The sequence below is a fragment of the Somniosus microcephalus genome, chromosome 2 (genome assembly GCF_052327205.1).
Source record: "Somniosus microcephalus isolate GS21.2 chromosome 2, FLI_Smic_1.0, whole genome shotgun sequence".
Taxonomy (NCBI): Eukaryota; Metazoa; Chordata; class Chondrichthyes; order Squaliformes; family Somniosidae; genus Somniosus; species Somniosus microcephalus.
Window position 1 is genome coordinate 135,983,441 of NC_140988.1, and position 17,885 is coordinate 136,001,325.

At 44.3% G+C, this 17,885-nt stretch overlaps 1 protein-coding gene across 1 annotated transcript in view; it reads right to left on the reverse strand.

The window, feature by feature from the left end:
• The window catches only part of LOC147122965 (protein transport protein Sec24D-like), a 293,437-nt gene that overhangs the window by 50,667 nt on the left and 224,885 nt on the right, over positions 1 to 17,885 (reverse strand). The window contains exons 17-18 of the mRNA XM_085962791.1: positions 5,065 to 5,210; positions 2,138 to 2,276 (exon numbers count right to left, since the gene is read on the reverse strand). Of these exons, the coding sequence (XP_085818917.1) occupies positions 2,138 to 2,276; positions 5,065 to 5,210 (285 nt within the window). The remainder of the gene's footprint in view (positions 1 to 2,137; positions 2,277 to 5,064; positions 5,211 to 17,885) is intronic.

The following is a 17,885-nucleotide window of genomic DNA, read 5'->3' on the forward strand; positions in this document are numbered from 1 at the left end:
TCTGCCAAAATCGCAAAAATAGGGATGTTATGTTAAACTTTTGTTGATATTCCTTGATTTCATGTGTTATTTACTCACAGAATGCCGCTTAGATGTTAAGTTGCACAAAAGATGGAAGCTAGCAACCAAAGCTGAATTGCAGGAGAAAGCCAACACTGACGGACTGAACCATTATAGGGCCAGGAAACACTGAAACATGAGCATTATTATATTGCAGAAATGGCGAAGTCTTGCTTTTACTGCAGGGCCATGGATTTTGCTTTTGAACACAAGGTAAAACCTCTCATGCAACTAATTTACTGGAAGAGAAACATTTTGGGGTGCATTTACACCACAACTTTGCACCGTAGCCGCAGTTATAGTGTAAATCCGGTTCAGTGACCAACACATGGAGAAGGGAGGCTCACTGCTCTGCTTCTGAGTCAGGTTGGATCCAAAACTCGATTTATGCTCCAAGTTAGCATCGGAGCAAATTGATTTCACCTTTGCACTAATGCTAAAATCGTGGACTGTTAGTGCACTATTGGTGACTTAATAAAACCAAGTTAGGCAATGCAATCTGAAGTGAACAAATATAGTATTCAGAAAAGAACATGTTGATGCAATGTAACTTTTTGTGGCCATGGTGATAACGTCATAATTACAGCTGTTTGCAAAGAAAACACTGCTTTGACTGCCAATGACATGTGGTATCCAATATGAGTTGAATGCTATCTAGATTAAATTATTGGGTAATGATTCATTTATATTTTAGACACAAACTTCACACTATGAACGAAAAAGGATTTTTTTTCAGGGAGATAAAATCAGGCCGGCTAATTCAAAACTGACTTAACGGAGTTACAGTTCATTTGCAGTTCAAAGGCTTCTCTGCGTATTCATAAACACAAACATTAAAACTGTAACAATCCTTCATAATGTCAGCTGTGGCACTTAAAAAGTGTTCCCAAGCTGATAATGTACTTTGTGTATTTATAGTAGCAGAACAAAGCTCAGTCAAGCAGGCACATTCCAGTGCTAATTGAACTAGTGCAGACCCTTCTCCAAAGTTTGGGAGAGCTTTGATATACAGTACAAGCCTACTGATACAAAGCAGTTTAAAGTTTGTTGATATAACAAATTAAAACACATTACAATAAGAACTATTAATTATTTAACATTAAAGTTTTACAATACTTTACAAGTCTTTATCAAATGAAGCACCCAGCCTATTTGTAACTGGCTTGCTGTTGATTTTTAAAATATTTTCTTAATAATATATTGATAATAGAAATCCACTGGACATACTGGGCAAGACGGGAGCAGTGTTAATACTCGTACACCTAAATACTAACTCAATAGAGGTTCCATGTCATGTGTATCAGATGAATGGGCTAAACTGGACTAACATGGAAATTATAAATGCTGCTAGAGGCACCGTGATACTGCATGCTGCAGTAAATGGGGGGATAATTCAACTGGTGCCCAAAACAGTCCGTGAGTGTTTGCTACTCACACCAGTCCGTGCCAGCCTGAAGCTTAAGCCTAATTTGGCATCCAACCACATTTAAATAGAAGTGGTGAGCTGTGGAGTGTCAATGGGCATCCTGATGCAGCTCGCTGGTCGCAGCCTGACAAATTCCAGCCAGCTCTGATGTCGAACTGACCCGCAGACAGGTAATGAGGGTGGTAGAAGGTGGTTGGGCTGGGTGGGGGGGGGAGCGCGGGCGAACAGGTTGGGAAGGTGAAGCCTGGGCTAGAAGCTCCTTCTGGCTCCACAAAAATATAACTTTTCAAAAGTTTTGTCGCCATTTTTTGAGCAGTTCCCAGTGGTCCCTTTAAGACGATTCAAGTTAAAATCCAGCCCTGACTGATACTGTTACTCAGGTTTCTCTTATTACAGACAGACCAATTATGTGGATGGAGGAAAATTTGGCGAGAAGGTCCCTTTGTGTGCTCCTGAAGTATGCCCCTTCGTGGCCAACTGTATAGAAGCGCTGACTGTTTCCTCTGACTGCCCGAGACAAAATAGCATAAATGAGAGGGAAGGAAGGAGGGAATTAGGGAGAAAACTGAGGGAGGAAGAAAACATACAGAAAAACCAAGGGAACTAAAACCACTTCAAATGACAAATTATAGCAGCAACACAAAACTTTACCTGACTTGGCAAAGAAATTGATAAGTGCATCTGTCTCGCAGCTCTTGTACAAATCAGCATGCTGCGAACTGCAGTTCAGAGCCAGGTTGTGTATGCGCAGGCGTCTGTGACCAGCAACATTAGTATACAGCAAGGCACACTGGGGAAAATAAAACAAAGCACATGATATATCTGCCTCGTGTTTCTGGTTTATAAACCACAACTTTAAAACCATTAATCGCATCTCAATCGCTTATTTATATAAGAAAAGTAAACTGCAATTATGCAAGAAATGTTTAACACTTAAGAAAGGCAAACGATGATAATTAGGATATTCTGACACAGTGATAATTGAGAAAGAAATGACCCAATGATCTCTCAAGGCTAAATATTATGATTTTGCGTGCCTGACATAGAGTTTCATGTGCGGACTGTGAACTTGAGGGAGATCAGCATGCCCTGCAAAATGTTCATCCATTAAAGATAATGGACAGAAATTCTTGCTGCCCGTTGGATCTTCAATTCACAATAGGCACTCCTGCCACAGGAAGCTCTGCACCAGGAGCACAAATTTGTACAGCCTACTCTTTAGTAGCTACCTCTGCTTCCTGAATTGCCTTCTTTCCAAAACAGCTGGGGTAAAGTTTTCCACTGCTAATATATGGAACGCACTCCCTATTAGCATCAAACAATATGGGGTAGATTTTCCCGAACCTGTTGGGAAGAAGGCGGGACTTCCCCTTTCGGGTTTTTGACCCGCCTACTTCGACGTCCGGCCAATCCGCGCGATTTTCCCTTGATTGACCTTGTTGAGCCCGCCCAGCGGGCTCAGCAGGCCAATTAAGGGCCACCCGGCAACAGGTGACGTCACAGACTGCAATTTCATCTGTCAAGAGTTCTTGACAGATGAAATATCAGTGTTTCACAGCTGTTTGAAGCTGTGAAACACTGACACTCTGAGTTCTAACATGAGTCCTTCTGCACAGACTCAGTTAGAACTCTCACCGGCACTCAAAGCTGAAGGCTGTCACTTTTGACAGATCGCAGCCATTCAGCTTTCAGTTCCGGCTGAGTGATGCGCTCCCGACGGCTACAGGAGGAAAGGCTGTTAAGGTAAGTACAGGTAAGTAAAAGTTCTTTACACACTTTAGACACACCAAACACACTTACCTTTACACTCATGCACCCATCACTCACCTGAGCACCGACATCGTGACCCCTCCAACTCCTTCAACCCGACGGCCCGCCTGCTCTAACCTGGCGTGGTTTGGAGCCGTCGGGAAACCCACACGAAACCCCTCAAAATAGGGATTAGGCTAAAAACTGCCTGTTAACTACCTGTTAACAGACAGTTAATTGGCACTAATCTCTTCCCGCCTGGTTTCGGCGGGCCCCTGTGCGGGGAGGGTACCCGCCGTCCCTGAAACTTACGTGGGGCGGGGTTTTGGGCGGGATGGTGTCGGGACCCCCAAATTTGGGATTTCCCCCCTCCACATGCCTGAAACCCCGCCTGATGGCTCCATGAAAATCTAGCCCTATATCTCAGCATTATGACAGTCCATATATAGTCACTTACTGTCAAAGCATTCCTGCAACCATAACTAGTTTAGTGTCAGTCTCTGTGATGTTCTCTATTCGCACTCATTTACTATAACTTCTTTTGCTTACACAGCGTTTACATTATTATCAATTAGTTCTATCTTGAGCTGGTTGTCAGGTTGTTAGGTAAACTTGGATGTTTTAGTTACGTTAAGAAAGAAATGACTATAATTCTGAAAGAAAAACTTAATACAAACATGCTCTAAATCTTGTCCTGCCTTTGTTTAATAAACGTTCAATTTAGCCCAAAACATTTATTTTAAATTTTCCATAGTACTTTTTCCTGAAGTCTTCAAACCTTCCTCATTTCTATTGGTTAAAGGTAGCATCTGAAACATAATATTAACAAGACTGAAATGTTTCAGTTTATACAGAAATTAGTACTGGTGGGTAGTCTGTTCTCATTCTTTGATAGCACGTAATACTATCTGTAATACTCTAGTCAATATAGATAAGTATACACTGTACTTTTTCTTAACTTTTAAAATAATATTTATTTATTATTATTAAGGTGTCAGCCTTGCCTCAGTGGTAGCACTCTCGCCTCTGAGTCAGAAGGTTGTGGGTTCAAGTCCCACTCCAGAGACTTGAGCACATAATCTAGACTGACACTTCAGTGCAGTACTAACTGTCGGAGGTGCCACCTTTTGAATGAAATGGATAAACTGAGGTCTCATCTGCCCTCTCAGGTTGACATAAAAGATCCCTTGGCGCTATTTGAAGAAGAGCAGGAGATTTCTCCTCAGTATCTTGGCCAATATTTATGCCTCAAGCATCATTACTAAAACAGATTATCTGGTCATTAGCTCATTGCTGTTTGTGGGGTCTTACTGTGCACAAATTGGCTGCTGTGTTTCCTATATTACAACAGTGACTGCACTTCAAAAGTACTTAATTGGCTGTAAAGCACTTTGGGATGTCCTGAAGTTGTGAAAGGTGCTATATAAATGCTAGTTATTTCTTTCGTCTATTTGCTTCTCTTCCCAGCCTTTGGCTTCCGTAGTCACTGTTATAATCTAGGTAAATGGGGCAGCCAATTTGTGTACAGCAAGGTGCTGCATACAACAGCAAGATAAATGACCAATTAAACTGTTTTTGGTGGTGTTGGTTGAAGGATAACTGTTGGCCAGGACACTGGGAGTACTCCGCAGCTCATCATGTCCTGTCACTCTATGCCACGGCCTCTCTTTTACTGTACTATTCCTGTCCACTATCAAGTCCTTATCTAAATACAACTTACTAGAGTTGACCACCATTTTATAAGATAGTCTCACAAATGTTAAGTTCCGGAAACTACATTTGTTTTGTGTGGCGAGTTCAGGTAATTTAGTTGTGTTGATGCACTATACCTGGATTAAGGCTCCATTCTCTTCATTGAGTTTATCATCGTGTTTAAATTCCACTGTGATCGCCTTATCACAGTCAATGGCAGCCACTTCCACATCTGTTGTGTTGTTCATATACATGGAACCCAAGAAGTCAGTCGCTCTGAAGCCTTGATAATTAAAATGTTAAAAAAATAATGTACAGAGAGCACAAAACCATGCTAAGAAACCCATGCATGTTTCACTGGTTTCCCCATCTGTAGAGGGCAGTAGTTCAACACATTGTAAACTCTTCAAGGTTATTTAAAGTGGGAGATTATAGTCTGTTACCATTATAAAAAAGCCTTATGAGGACATATTTTTACTATTTCTGTCTATGCTTACTGGTATTAAGATTTCATGGTGCATCAAGACAATATTATGGACAAATGTTCTGATCTGGAAGTTGTTTATTACACAAGAATTAATGCATGTCAATTTTAATCCATTTTTGCTGTGTAATTTATAAAACATCTGGAAACTGTTTAAGGTAATCTTGCTTTTAATCATTCACTTCCTCCATCACCAGCGCACCGTGCCTGCAGTGTGTACCATCTACAAAATGCACTGCAGCAACTCACCAAAGTTTCTTCGACAGCACCTCCCAATCCTGCAACCTCTACCACCTAGAAGGACAAGGGCAGCAGGTGCATGGGAACACCATCACCTCCAAGTTCCCCTCCAAATCACACACCATCCTGATTTGGAAATATATCACCTTTCCTTCATCGTCGCTGGGTCAAAATCCTGGAACTCCCTTTCTAACAGCACTATGGGAGTACCTTCACCACAGGGACTGCAGCGGTTCAAGGCGGCGGCTCACGTTCTTAAGGGCAATTAGGAATGGGCAATAAATGCTGGCCTTGCCAGCGATGCCCACATCCCAGGAACTGATAAAAAAAAATTAAGGCTAACCAATGTAGTCAAAGTTCTCTATGGGACAACAGAATAAAATCAGGCAACTACTACTGTACATAGTCAAGTCCTATTTTGCAACAGAAAGTCTCCACAATGAATTTTTCAAATATTATTTTAGGTTTTGGACTACCCTGTTTTTCAATGGAAGTGATTTATATGTAACATTATGCTAAAGATTTAGATTGATAGAAATGACATCATGGAAAGAGGGGTTTTGGCCTATTGCACCCGATACTAGCTCTTCATCTGGAGCTACTACATTAATTACATTTCCTAGACCTTTATGTGTCCTTTTATATTCTTCCTTGTCAAATAATTATTCAATTCCCTTTCATGGAGAAAAACAAAAGGTAACAGAAATTTTTCAAAAAATGTTGCTTGTCACTTTAAACTTACTAAAATGTTTCTGGCTTTTTAATGGCAGGCTTCGTTTAAAAATACTAAGCAGTGTAACAAAACCCATTTGTAAGCCATCCAAATATAATCAGGCAGATGTGCTATTAACGAATGATGTAAGAACTTGGAGTGCTTTGTTCTTCCTGAGGAATTGAGGAACAATTTGACATTTTCACAGATGATTATGAAACTATCGACTAGAAATTGCTGTTGGCACACTGTGGGGGTTAATTGTAGATTACGAAAGGTTTTTGGAAGAATTCCTGCCTTCTTGTTAATCCCTTTTATTCCTAATTTCAGCAGTTTGTGGGTGTTGTGTGACACAGCGGTCTGGCGTCTGGCAAATAGAGCATGAGGACCAATTAAACACTCGAGCAGCATTTAAATGGATTCAGCTAGGAAGGAAAAAAAACATTCAGAGCAGGCCAAGGGATATTGCTGCAACATTCCTGTGAAGTGGAGGCTAACCTGAGTGAGAACCCTCAACATTTGATAGCCATGTGCAGGAAGTTCTAATCTATAAAATGTGGAAAAGGAGAGATGTTCTATGTAGGACAGAAGAGCATCCTCCTCAAAAGTGGCTGATTCAGCAAGTATGGAAGAAGATAGCAAACAGAGTTTCTAGGCCAAGAACCTGCACCAAGTATGCTTGCCACAAAAGTGTACCCTCATAACCTGTGCCTGCCACAGCCACAATGAAGTCAATAGGGTCGATTTTAACTCAGGTGCGGGGAATTGTCAGGTTCCCCGAATTTGGTGTTTCCCACACGAATCTAAATGGGTGTGTGAGATTAATGCAATTTTAACTCAATTGGCCAATTGATTTCCAACGTGTGGGAACCCTTGGCAAATGAGTATTTCCAGTCAGAAAGTCGCATAATATGACGTCATTATTGCTGCTGCATTTAGGGTCTGCAACAAGCCTTGCTTCTTCTGCAGGCTGCCAACCTTCTGGCATTTGCTGATACACTGAGCTGGAAGCAGAATGGTAAGAGAAAGACTGAGGTCTGCACCTGGTTTTGACAACATTGCCCTGCAGGCTTTAGTGGAGGGAGCAAGAGCTCACAAGGAGGTGCTCTTCCCTTCATCAGGGAGGAAGATGCCTCCCCAGCAGACAAAGGCTGCATGGCTGCAAGGGGAGGTCAACTCCTTATCGGCTACCTGCAGAACCTGGATACAGTGCAGGAAGAGATTTCATGACCTTCAGCACACTGGAAAAGTGAGAAGTTCCCATCACTCTCAATCTGATCTCCATTGCCTCTCCTCACCAGCACTCAGCTTTAGCAATCTCTTCCTCCACATCCCACTTGACACTGACATCCATGCACCCTTACCCATTCCCTCTCTCTCTATGCTCACATTCACCTAACTATTCGACTATGCAGCCCTCACACCCCCTATCACTCTGATGCTATGAAAACAACAACTGACAACACACAGGGAGGGTCCTTGGTCTTGCCACCTCACTCTATCTTTGTCTCCTTCTAAGCAGCTATGCTATGGATTCTCTACACTCACTCCTTCATTCTCACTCAAACTCCACTTGTCTCCCTCATTGCAGAAAAAGAGAGCTCACAATAAAAGAGAACGAGCGAGGACAAAAGGAGGGCCACCATCAGTAGCCCACCTCACCCCCTGGGAGGAGGTGGTCCTGGAGATCGTAGGACTGGAGGATGAGGCGCAAGTGGGGGATGGACAGACGGGTGCATCACAGCAAGCTGGTGACAGAATAGTTTTCCATCTCTCTCATTGACATTGCATGAGTCGCTGATAATGATTCTGAAGCTATAACAGATGGACCTATGATCATCTGCAATATGCAATGGGCATGTAACCTTGACCTCACATCTCTAACTCTTTCCTTTACTCCCTCACAGGACCATTGAGAGCCCCCGTCCCCACTGTCCGGGAGGAAGAGCCTGAGCTCCCAGCCTCCTCAGAGGAATCTGCAACCTCTGAGGGCGCGTCAGCAGAATTCAGTGCACCGAGCACCAGCGCAGACACTCACAGCTTGGTGGGACCTTCGGGACATAGAGTAGTGTTGTCACCTAGTGTATCACAGCTCACAAGTGAGCATCAGCAGATTGTGGAGACAGGGACAGCAGTGGAGAGTGCTAGTCGGAGGGTGCAGGACTCTGCCAGCTCGGCTCAGCTGCATGTCGACCCTCTGCCTCTGGGTCCATCCATAAGATCAGTGGGGCTGGAACTCCAGGAACAGATGCAGGAGTCTCTGGCAGGTTTTGTCTCCAGGGTCGATGTGAGTGTGGAGCGAATGGAGGAGTCCATAGCGAACATGAACAGAGCCTTTGTGGAGTCACTGGTGCATGAACGCATCACCATGGAAAGGATGGCAACCTCCATGGAAGAGATAAGTCGCCAGGGTATGGAAAACATGGTGAGTGTTCATAATAGAATGACATCTCTTGAGGAGTGATGGGCATCTACTGAACAGAGAAACCAGACCTTCATGGAAGTCCTTCTGAGTAGGACTGCCGGTGCAGGTATGGGTCCCCATGGCCCCCTGATGTGCAGCAAGGTGCTCTCAAGCCACTTCCAAGCACTGGCCCCTTCTGGCCTGTGCAGCTTCAGGTGGGTGAGCAGCAGTGTGGCGCTCCTGTTGCTGCTGCTGTTGTTCCCGGTTCTGCTGGTGCCGCGGCTGGTGTTCGAGCTCATTTAATGCCCAGAAGGGAAGGAAATAAATGGCTCCCATGCTTCTGGTATATGCCTCCGTTGAGGAAGCGCTGAGTGAAGGTGGCGAGCAGGGTTTCCCAGGAGGTCACACTGGAGATGTGTGTGAGGCTCCAACCTTCCACAGTTGTGGTTAAGCCTGGTAAAAGTTGCCCCAGGCCTGAAACAACAAAGTCCTGCCACCTGCAAATGATGACTGATCAAATCTCCTCTTTAATGGTTGACCTGCAGCTGATAGTCAGCAAGCCAATAGTGCTCACACCAGGTTTCACAGGCGTGATCCCCACCAGGCGTGTTTTACATGGGAAAAGGGTTAAAAATGCAAGGGCCTGTTAAAATGGGATTATAAAGGCCAATTATTGCTGATTAAAGGCCTTAAAGACCAGTCCCACCTATTGGAGGCGGGACTGATTTGGGACCATCATACACGCCTGGGTTAAAACGGCTCGGGGTCGTGAATCAGGCGGGGGGGGGAGGGTGTCCCAACCCCCAGTTTTTGCGATTTTAACCCCCCCACACGCCTCAAAGGCCGCCTCACGGCTGAGTTAAAATCGACCCCATTGTCTTCGGTCCCCACCACAATCTCCGTTCCCTAGCCACCGACTCCAACCCTCTGTCTGGCATCTGTCTGAGGCTGAACTAGACTGTTCGCAACCTTTCATGTTATATTTGACCCCGAGATGAGCTTCCAACCACATATCTGCGCCATCACTAAGCCTGCCTATTTCCACCTCCAGAACATTGCCCGACTCCGCCCCTGCCTCAGCCCATCTGCTGCTGAAATCCTCATCCATGCCTTTGCTATCTCTAGACTTGACTGTTCCAATATACTCCTGGCCGGTCTCCCACGTTCTGCCCTCTGTAAACTTGAGGTCATCCAAAACTCTGTTGCCAGTGTCCTAACTCGCACCAAGTCCTGTTCACCCATCATCCCTGCGCTCGCTGACCTACATTGGCTTCCGGTTATGTAACGCCGCGATTTTTAAATTGTCATCCTTGTTTTCAAATCCCTCCATGGCTTTGCCGCTCCCTGTCTCTGTAAGGTCTTCCAGCCCCACTAATCCTCTAATTCTGGCCTCTTGAGCATCCCAATTTTAATCGCTCCACCATTGGTGGCCCTGCCTTCAGCTGCCAAGGCCCTAAGCTCTGGAATTCCCTCCCTAAACCTCTCCGCCTCTGTACCTCTTTCCTCCTTTAAGACGCTCCTTAAAACCTATCTCTCTGACCAAGTTTGCCCTTAAATCTCCTTATGTGGCTCAGTATCAAATTTTGTTTTATAACGCTCCTGTGACGTCCTTGGGATGTTTTATTATGTTAAAGGCGCTATATAAATGCAAGTGGTTGTTTTGGGTTCACTTTTATGTTAGCCACTAATCTTTTCTCATATACTCTCTTTGCCCCTCTTATTCCCTTTTTTAGATCTCCTCAGTACTTTCTATATTCAGCTTGACTCTCTACTGTTTTATGTACCTTACATCTGTCATAAGCTTCCTTTTCCCATCTCATTTGAATCTCCATATTGTTTGCCATCCAGGGAACTTTATCTTTGGATACCCTTCCTTTCCTCCTTGTGGGAATGTGTCTATTCTGTACCCGAACCATTTCCTCTTTGAAGATCTCCCATTGTTAAATTACTATTTTGCCGACCAATTTTTGATTCTAATCCATCTAGGCCAGATCCATTTACACCTCACTGAAGTTAGCCCTCCTCCAGGTAAGTATTTTTACGCTTGATTGTTCCTTGTCCATTTCCATAACTATTCTAAACTGGATGATATTATGAACTTAAGTATAGAAGATTGAGGGGTGATCTGATCGAGGCATTTAAAATGTTAAAAAGATTTGAGGGGGTAGATACGGAGAAACTATTTCTCCTAGTGGGGGAATCAAGAACAAAAGGACATAATTTTAATAGTAGAGTTAGTCCACAGAAGTGAAACCAGGAAGCACTTCTTCACACAAAAGGTAGTAGAAATCTGGAACTCTCTCCCCCAAAAGGCTGTGGATGCCAGGGCAATTGGAGCTTTCAAGATAGAGATAAGATAGATTTTTGTTCGGTAAGGGTATCAAGGGACATTGAGCAGATCAGCCATGACCTAATTGAATGGTGGAGCAGGCTCAAAAGGCTGAATATCCCTATGTTGATTTCAGTAACAATGGATAACTATGTACGTGTGAGATTCACGAATGCTACACGTAAAGCTACACGTGTGACTGCCTATCTGGCTAGGATCGTCTCTGATATCAGGGGAAGATTCCTGGAGGTCAACAATGCCAATAGCATCTATGAAGTCAGGCTGTCAAACCAAAATTGGCAGTTATGACAATTGCCTCTGCCAGCACCCAGCAATTACGGGCATCAGGCAAAATCCTGCCCAAAGAGGAGTACTAGTGCTTCCAATAGTACTGGTATCATTTTGTTTAATTTACCAATGGCAAGACTACCTCCAATGGTGTTCCAGCTGCTGGAGACACCCTGTAAACTAGTTGAAGCATGAATTAGCATGTTCAGTGGTACAGCAATATTTCTGCTGCTCTTGTTAAGGTGCATTAAGGTTTGTAAATCAGCTGTTTAAACTAACAAGCCACCTATGGGTGGATTCTAATTACTAATCCATTACATACAGTCTGAGCTACAAAAGAATGAGTAGCAACTCATTTTGAACTTGGGAAGAGCAGAATGCATAGAGTCGTTATGAAGATTCAGTTATACACTATTTCAAGTGAAAAATGAGCCTTGGATTTGGCTGCTAGGTCTATTGAATCAGACAGCAGTTTGGAACATTCTGAACTCGCAATCATTTCCAGAACTTTTAGTTGGTCCAAATCCAACTCGGGCCTAAGACTAGGGCTCAGATGAATTTGGATTCCTGGTGATTAAGTGGATTTGTGACTTCAATTCTCACTCCTGCACACCTAAAAATATGGCCAGTTTCCCTGAAACACTCCTATAGCAGTACAACTGGCAAAAGCCCCAACAGTCATTCTCTCCTTAAAAACAGCAAGCTACATAGAGAGGCAGGAATGGTTATTTACCCCCTCTACCTGCTAGCTCTGAAAAGCATCTCTACTATAAGTTAGGTCGTTTTCTAAGTCAACAAAAACAGATTTTGAAATACATTATATGCAAATTCGAATCAAGCTAATCTGCAATAGCCATACTAAATGATGTAGGTACATATCTGGATTGAGCACTTATGAACCCTGTTGTGACTGATGTTGCAATGTGAGTCATCACTATCAACGACACAATATCCTTATCTATATACGGCCACATTACAGAGTGGTACCAAGAAGCATATTACATGTTTGTGTTTAACTTTTTCTAGCTTTGGCATTTTCTGTCCTGAGATTAATGCTGTAGCAAACTAACTTGGCAAATATTTGCAGTGCCTACTATTCTTTCTTCTTACTTTTAACTGATTGTTCCTCCAAATTTACATGTAAGCACAAAAGACATCAGCTGGAATTTTGCTGGTCCTCAGAGTGCGGGATTGGAGGCAGTACTGCTGTCAAAACCACAAAGATTGACAGTGGGTAGGAAACCCGCTGTCAACCCGCCTCCAATCAATCTTAAAGGGGAGGGGCCTAGCGCAGTGCGACCCGGGGCCCAGCTAAGCCACCAGGGATCAGAGTGCCGGCAAAAGAACCCGATACTCAAGAGGAGTGCTGGGCTCACGGAGCGCAGCCGGCACTCCGCGGCGGGGGGGGGGGGGGCGGGTGGAGGGGGGCTATTCGGGAGGCCGGGAACGGCAATGGGGGCAGGTGCTGGCAGGCGGCCAACAACAAAAATGGCCACCCGGCATCTCGCCTTTAATTAGCGCCTCCCCGGCTGCAGGTAGGCCCCCCTGACCCCGTCTGGCGGTAAGTCAGGAGGCGATACCGAAGATTTCGCGGGAGGCGTTGGCTTGTTGCATTGCACCCTGTTAGCGTCCTCTTAGGGGGGCACAAAGCAACCAAATTTTTCCCCCATAATTTTTTTTCAAAAAATTAAATTTTTGTTTCAAATGTTTAATGAAATCACATTTTAATTAATTTTAAATATGTAATTTTTTTCCCATTTATTTCATGTGTTCGTGTATTTTTTAAGCGATGCCCCATTCATACTCATGGGAGTTCCGTACGTACGGAATCCTCATAAGTATGAATGGGGATCCCCTTCTTTCATTGGTTGGGCCGGCGCACGTGATCCCAGGGGCGCTTGCGAACTGCCTGCGCCCCTGGGATATGTGGACCTCTACCCGTGGGTACCCAGAGGGGCCCAGGAGCGCGAGTCTCCGTACCTCCTGGACCACCAGGTAAATTCTTAGATATTTTACAGGTCGGAGGCATCTGCCCGCGGGGAAGTCTCTGACCACAAATTTTGGGCTATTACATACTTAGTGTTCTATTTTCTTCCTGGTTTGTATATTTTAATCTTCTAAAATAACAACAGAAAATGCTGGAAATACTCAGCAGGCCAGGCAGCATCCGTGGAGAGAGAAACAGAGTTAACGTTTCAGGTCTGGGACCCTTCATCAGAACTGGAAAAAGCTGGAGATGTAACAGATATTAAGCAGGTGCAGAGACAGGGGGGGGGGGTTAGGAGGGGAGGAAGAAATAGAAAGAACATCCTGTACTTTTGTAAGAGGCAGGAAAGATAAATTGTTGCAAATTGGAATGGCAAAAATCATACTGCATGAAAAATGGGGGCAGGGATAATTATCTGAAATTGTTGAACTCAATGTTGAGTCCGGCAGGCTGCAAAGTGCCCAATCGAAAGATGAGGTGCTGTTCCTCGAGCTTACGTTGAGCTTCATTGGAACAATGCAATAGCCCGAGGACAGAGAGATCAGAGTGGGAGTGAAGCGGTGAATTAAAGTGACAGGCGACCGGAAGCTCAGGGTCACCCGTACGGTTTCTCTCCCCACGGATGCTGCCTGGCCTGCTGAGTATTTCCAGCATTTTCTGTTGTTATTTCAGATTTCCAGCATCCGCAGTATTTTGCAATTATTTTAATCTTCTAACCTTTCCTCTGAATACCCTCGTACTATTCTAGTGTAGAAAGACCTTTTTCCTCTTATGCTTTGCCTCAGCAGCTATGCATTCTCCTAACTCTCTCTTCTCTTAACCACTCTGAGCGCCCTTTTAATGAGTTTCTACCGATATCTGTATTCATCCCAGTGAACCCCTTCCCCGCTCTCCTTGCAGGATTAGTACAGGCAATTTATTCTTTTTATCTCACTTTTAATTTGTTTGTTAATCCATTTAGGATCATGCTTATTTAGTCTGAGCTTGCTGATGTTAGGTATAGGGCCTAGAAATTGGAGGTTTTAGCACTGGTCATAGACACATTTTAGCAAAGAAAATGGCGGCTGCCTCACTTCCACCCACTGCCGGCGGGTCGCGCGCCGGCCACCATTTTGGCTGGGCAGCAGCGTTGCCAATGTCCGCACTCCCTCGGGATATGTAGATTACACAGATTACAATGCTCACCTGACGCCCGATCTGCCACTTTGGAGTTCGCCGCTCCACTTACTGACTTGTGTTAATTACGACCAGTTACCAAGCGTTGACAAGCAGGAAGGAGCTTCCAGCAGCATTATTTAAAGGGACCATCACAACAACATGCAGCTGACATGTTTGTTCAGTTTGTCTGGCTCTGTGTAACTCTGCAACTCTAGCAGCTTTCTAAACTTGTCTCAAATACCTAAGGTGAAAGGGTGTGCTGGAACAAGTGGAGAACACCTTCATCCTTATTTAAAGGCTTCTGTTCACAGCACTTGCTCACAGTCAGGGTGGGCTCTACTTGCAGTCCCCCTCGCGCTTGATTATCTTCGGGAGAGGGAGCGAAGGCAGCGAAAAAGAGGATAAGATGCTCGCAGACGGAGGAGGAGGAGGGCCAGGAGGGCTCTCAACAGGAGGCCTTACCCACCAAGCGTCTTCCGAGAGCACTTCTCTTATAACCACTTAAGTGAGAAGCAGTGTATTAGGAGGCTATGCTTCAGCAAGGAGGTGGTCACAGAACTCTGCCACCTCATGCAACCAGACATGCAGCCTGAGAGCAGGGTGAACACGGCTCTCCCAGTGGCCCTCAAAGTCACCATGGCCCTCAATTTCTTCGCCAGAGATCCTTCCAGTTTGCAGCAGGAGACATAGCTAACATTTCCCAGTTCACCGTTCATTGCCACGCGAGGTTATTAAACTTCTTGCGGCACTGGATCCATGTCCGCGGTATGACACTGTTGGCCGTGATTTACCCAGCTACCTCTGGCCACAGCCTTCTCTAAGTGTGCACTGATGGCTTCCTGCCACTCTGCGGGAACAGGACAGCCCGCTTCCTCTCCACCGCCACTACCAATGCCTCCAGAGCCACATCGGAGAACGTTCTGACTCATTCTCTTTGCTGCTGCTGAGCCATGTCTTCCAACTGCAATTCCAACACCAACGCCGATGACAATGAGGTGCTGCTGCATCAAAGCACCTCCCCTTTAAGTAGTGGAGAAAGACTTGGCCAAACATTACTGGCCATTAGACTGTACCCGATATTGGTCCACCTGTTGAGCGGTAAGCCAATCAGTAGTGCGTTTAGTGCTGAGATCAGTACTACAATCATGTAAATGAGCACTCAGCACGAATTTTGCGTGCTGCTTGGAACACTTTGAACAGGTGCAGCCAAATAGCACTGGGCCATGCCACCGCCTGCTTTCGGGCCATATCCAATTTCTAGGCCCAGATTTGCTCTCCATGTGTAGCCTTATTACTTTTAAGTTGTTCCATTTGTCCTCTTCTCAGATGTTGTTGAATATTCTCCTTCAATCCATTTGCTTTAGATCCCTCAGTTTAATGTTTTTCAAGCTTAATGATCCTGTGGTTGCTGCCCCTTGGGGTACTACAACTTCAATTTCCTGGACATTGTCTGGGTCATTGATGAATATCAGGTGAGCATTGCCTCTCATAGTTTTCTTGATGCACTGGGTCATGAGACCGTCACATATTACACTTACCAATTCTGACTCGAAACTGCTTGGGTTTTCCCAATTCACCTGTTAGTCCATAATATACCCTCGTGTTAGCTGCAATTTTTTGAATCAGAGATATCTAACTAATTTTTGGATTGAAGGAGGATGTTCAACAACACCTGAGAAGAGGACAAATGGAACAACTTAAAAGTAATAATGCTTTTGTATCGAACTAGAGTAACTTATTTCCACCTAATTTTCTGTCCACTTTGTCGTTTATGAACACTCTATACTCCTGAATATTATATTAATTTCCCTCTTCTAGGGTTAACAATGTTTGATATTCCCACTACATCATAGTTCCCTACTGCCACAGTAGCCTCCAGTATCTCATTTCTAATACTTCCAAAATTCATGTATATACATCTTATTATTGTAGATCTATCCTATTTCATGTTTCCTATGTCTGCCTTTTCCTGATCTCTTGTACATGTCTTCCTGGGTGTCTGCGTCCAAATTCATTTGTTGGTTACCTTCTACATACAATCTATCTTATCTGGGATCCAGTTTTCTCCCTGCTTCCCTTCACCTATATATTTTAAATTATTTTGATTACTCATTCAATGTTCCATAGAACCATAGAAGTTTACAGGACAGAAGGAGGACATTCGGCCCACTGTGTCTGCGCTGGCTATTTGCAAACCTAAACTAATCCACAGCCTTACTCTATCCCCAAAGCTTTGTATTTTCCTCTGTTTAAATATTTATCCAATTTTCCCTTAATATATGCAAAGTTCTCTGTTTCAACCACACCCTGTGGCAAAGCATTCCATGCTCCAATAAGCCTCTCTATAAAGAAATTTCACTGAAACATCTCTCCACACTCTCTTAGTGATAATTTTAAATTGATGATCCCGAGTCACTGAAACTCAGATGAAATAGTCTTTCTATGTTTATTCCAACAAGATCTTAAGAACATTTATTAAATCACCTCTTAGTCTTCTTTGCTCCTTTGGAAATTTTCCAGACAATGGATATGATATATATTTTCAGCATTTTCTGTTTTTATTTCTGATACTGCAATCAGAAATAAAAACAGAAAATGCTTAATGATATTGAATGTAATGGCCTGGATTTTACAGTAAAAATAACAGACAGGCTATCAGCGTTCACCATTATTAAAGAGTAAATTGGACAGCAAGTTCCGGCGACCACACATGCGCAGTTAAATGCTGAAATCAGGAAGATGTTGTCCAAGTTGCCCTACTCCTCCACAAGTTGCACTATACTGGTATCTTGCCCAAAGACTCGGCATTTAAATACGTGCAACAGCGTGAACACAAGCAACAACGTGAAGTTGCGGTAATTACGTGATAGAGACCCACTTAACTGTACTACAATCTTCACACAGTGCCCAAAGCACCACATCCGCCAGCACTCACCCACCAACAATCTCTACCTACCAACACTCACACCCACATCTCACACCTTGCACTCAATGACAGCTATGCAACTAGGGCAGGCACATCACCCAAACACATTGCTCCACACTCACTCATACACTTTACTTTCTCTTGCAGGCCAAGGTGGCTCACAACAGGAGGGAGCAGGAGCACACAGGTGGGGGTGTAAGTCGACACCCAACCACTGTCTGCGCTGGAAAATAGAAAGCTGCAGATTATTGGGTGCCAGGTGGTGGGCGCCGTGGCCACCAGCAACGTTGACCCCCTTGAGGACAACAATGTATGTTCAACCCTACTCCTTCTTCTCACATCCCACTTCCCCCTCACCCCACAAGCGTATCGCACTTTCCAGCTAATCATGCTGTGTGCATGCATTTCTCCCTTCCTGCCACCCTCGCCT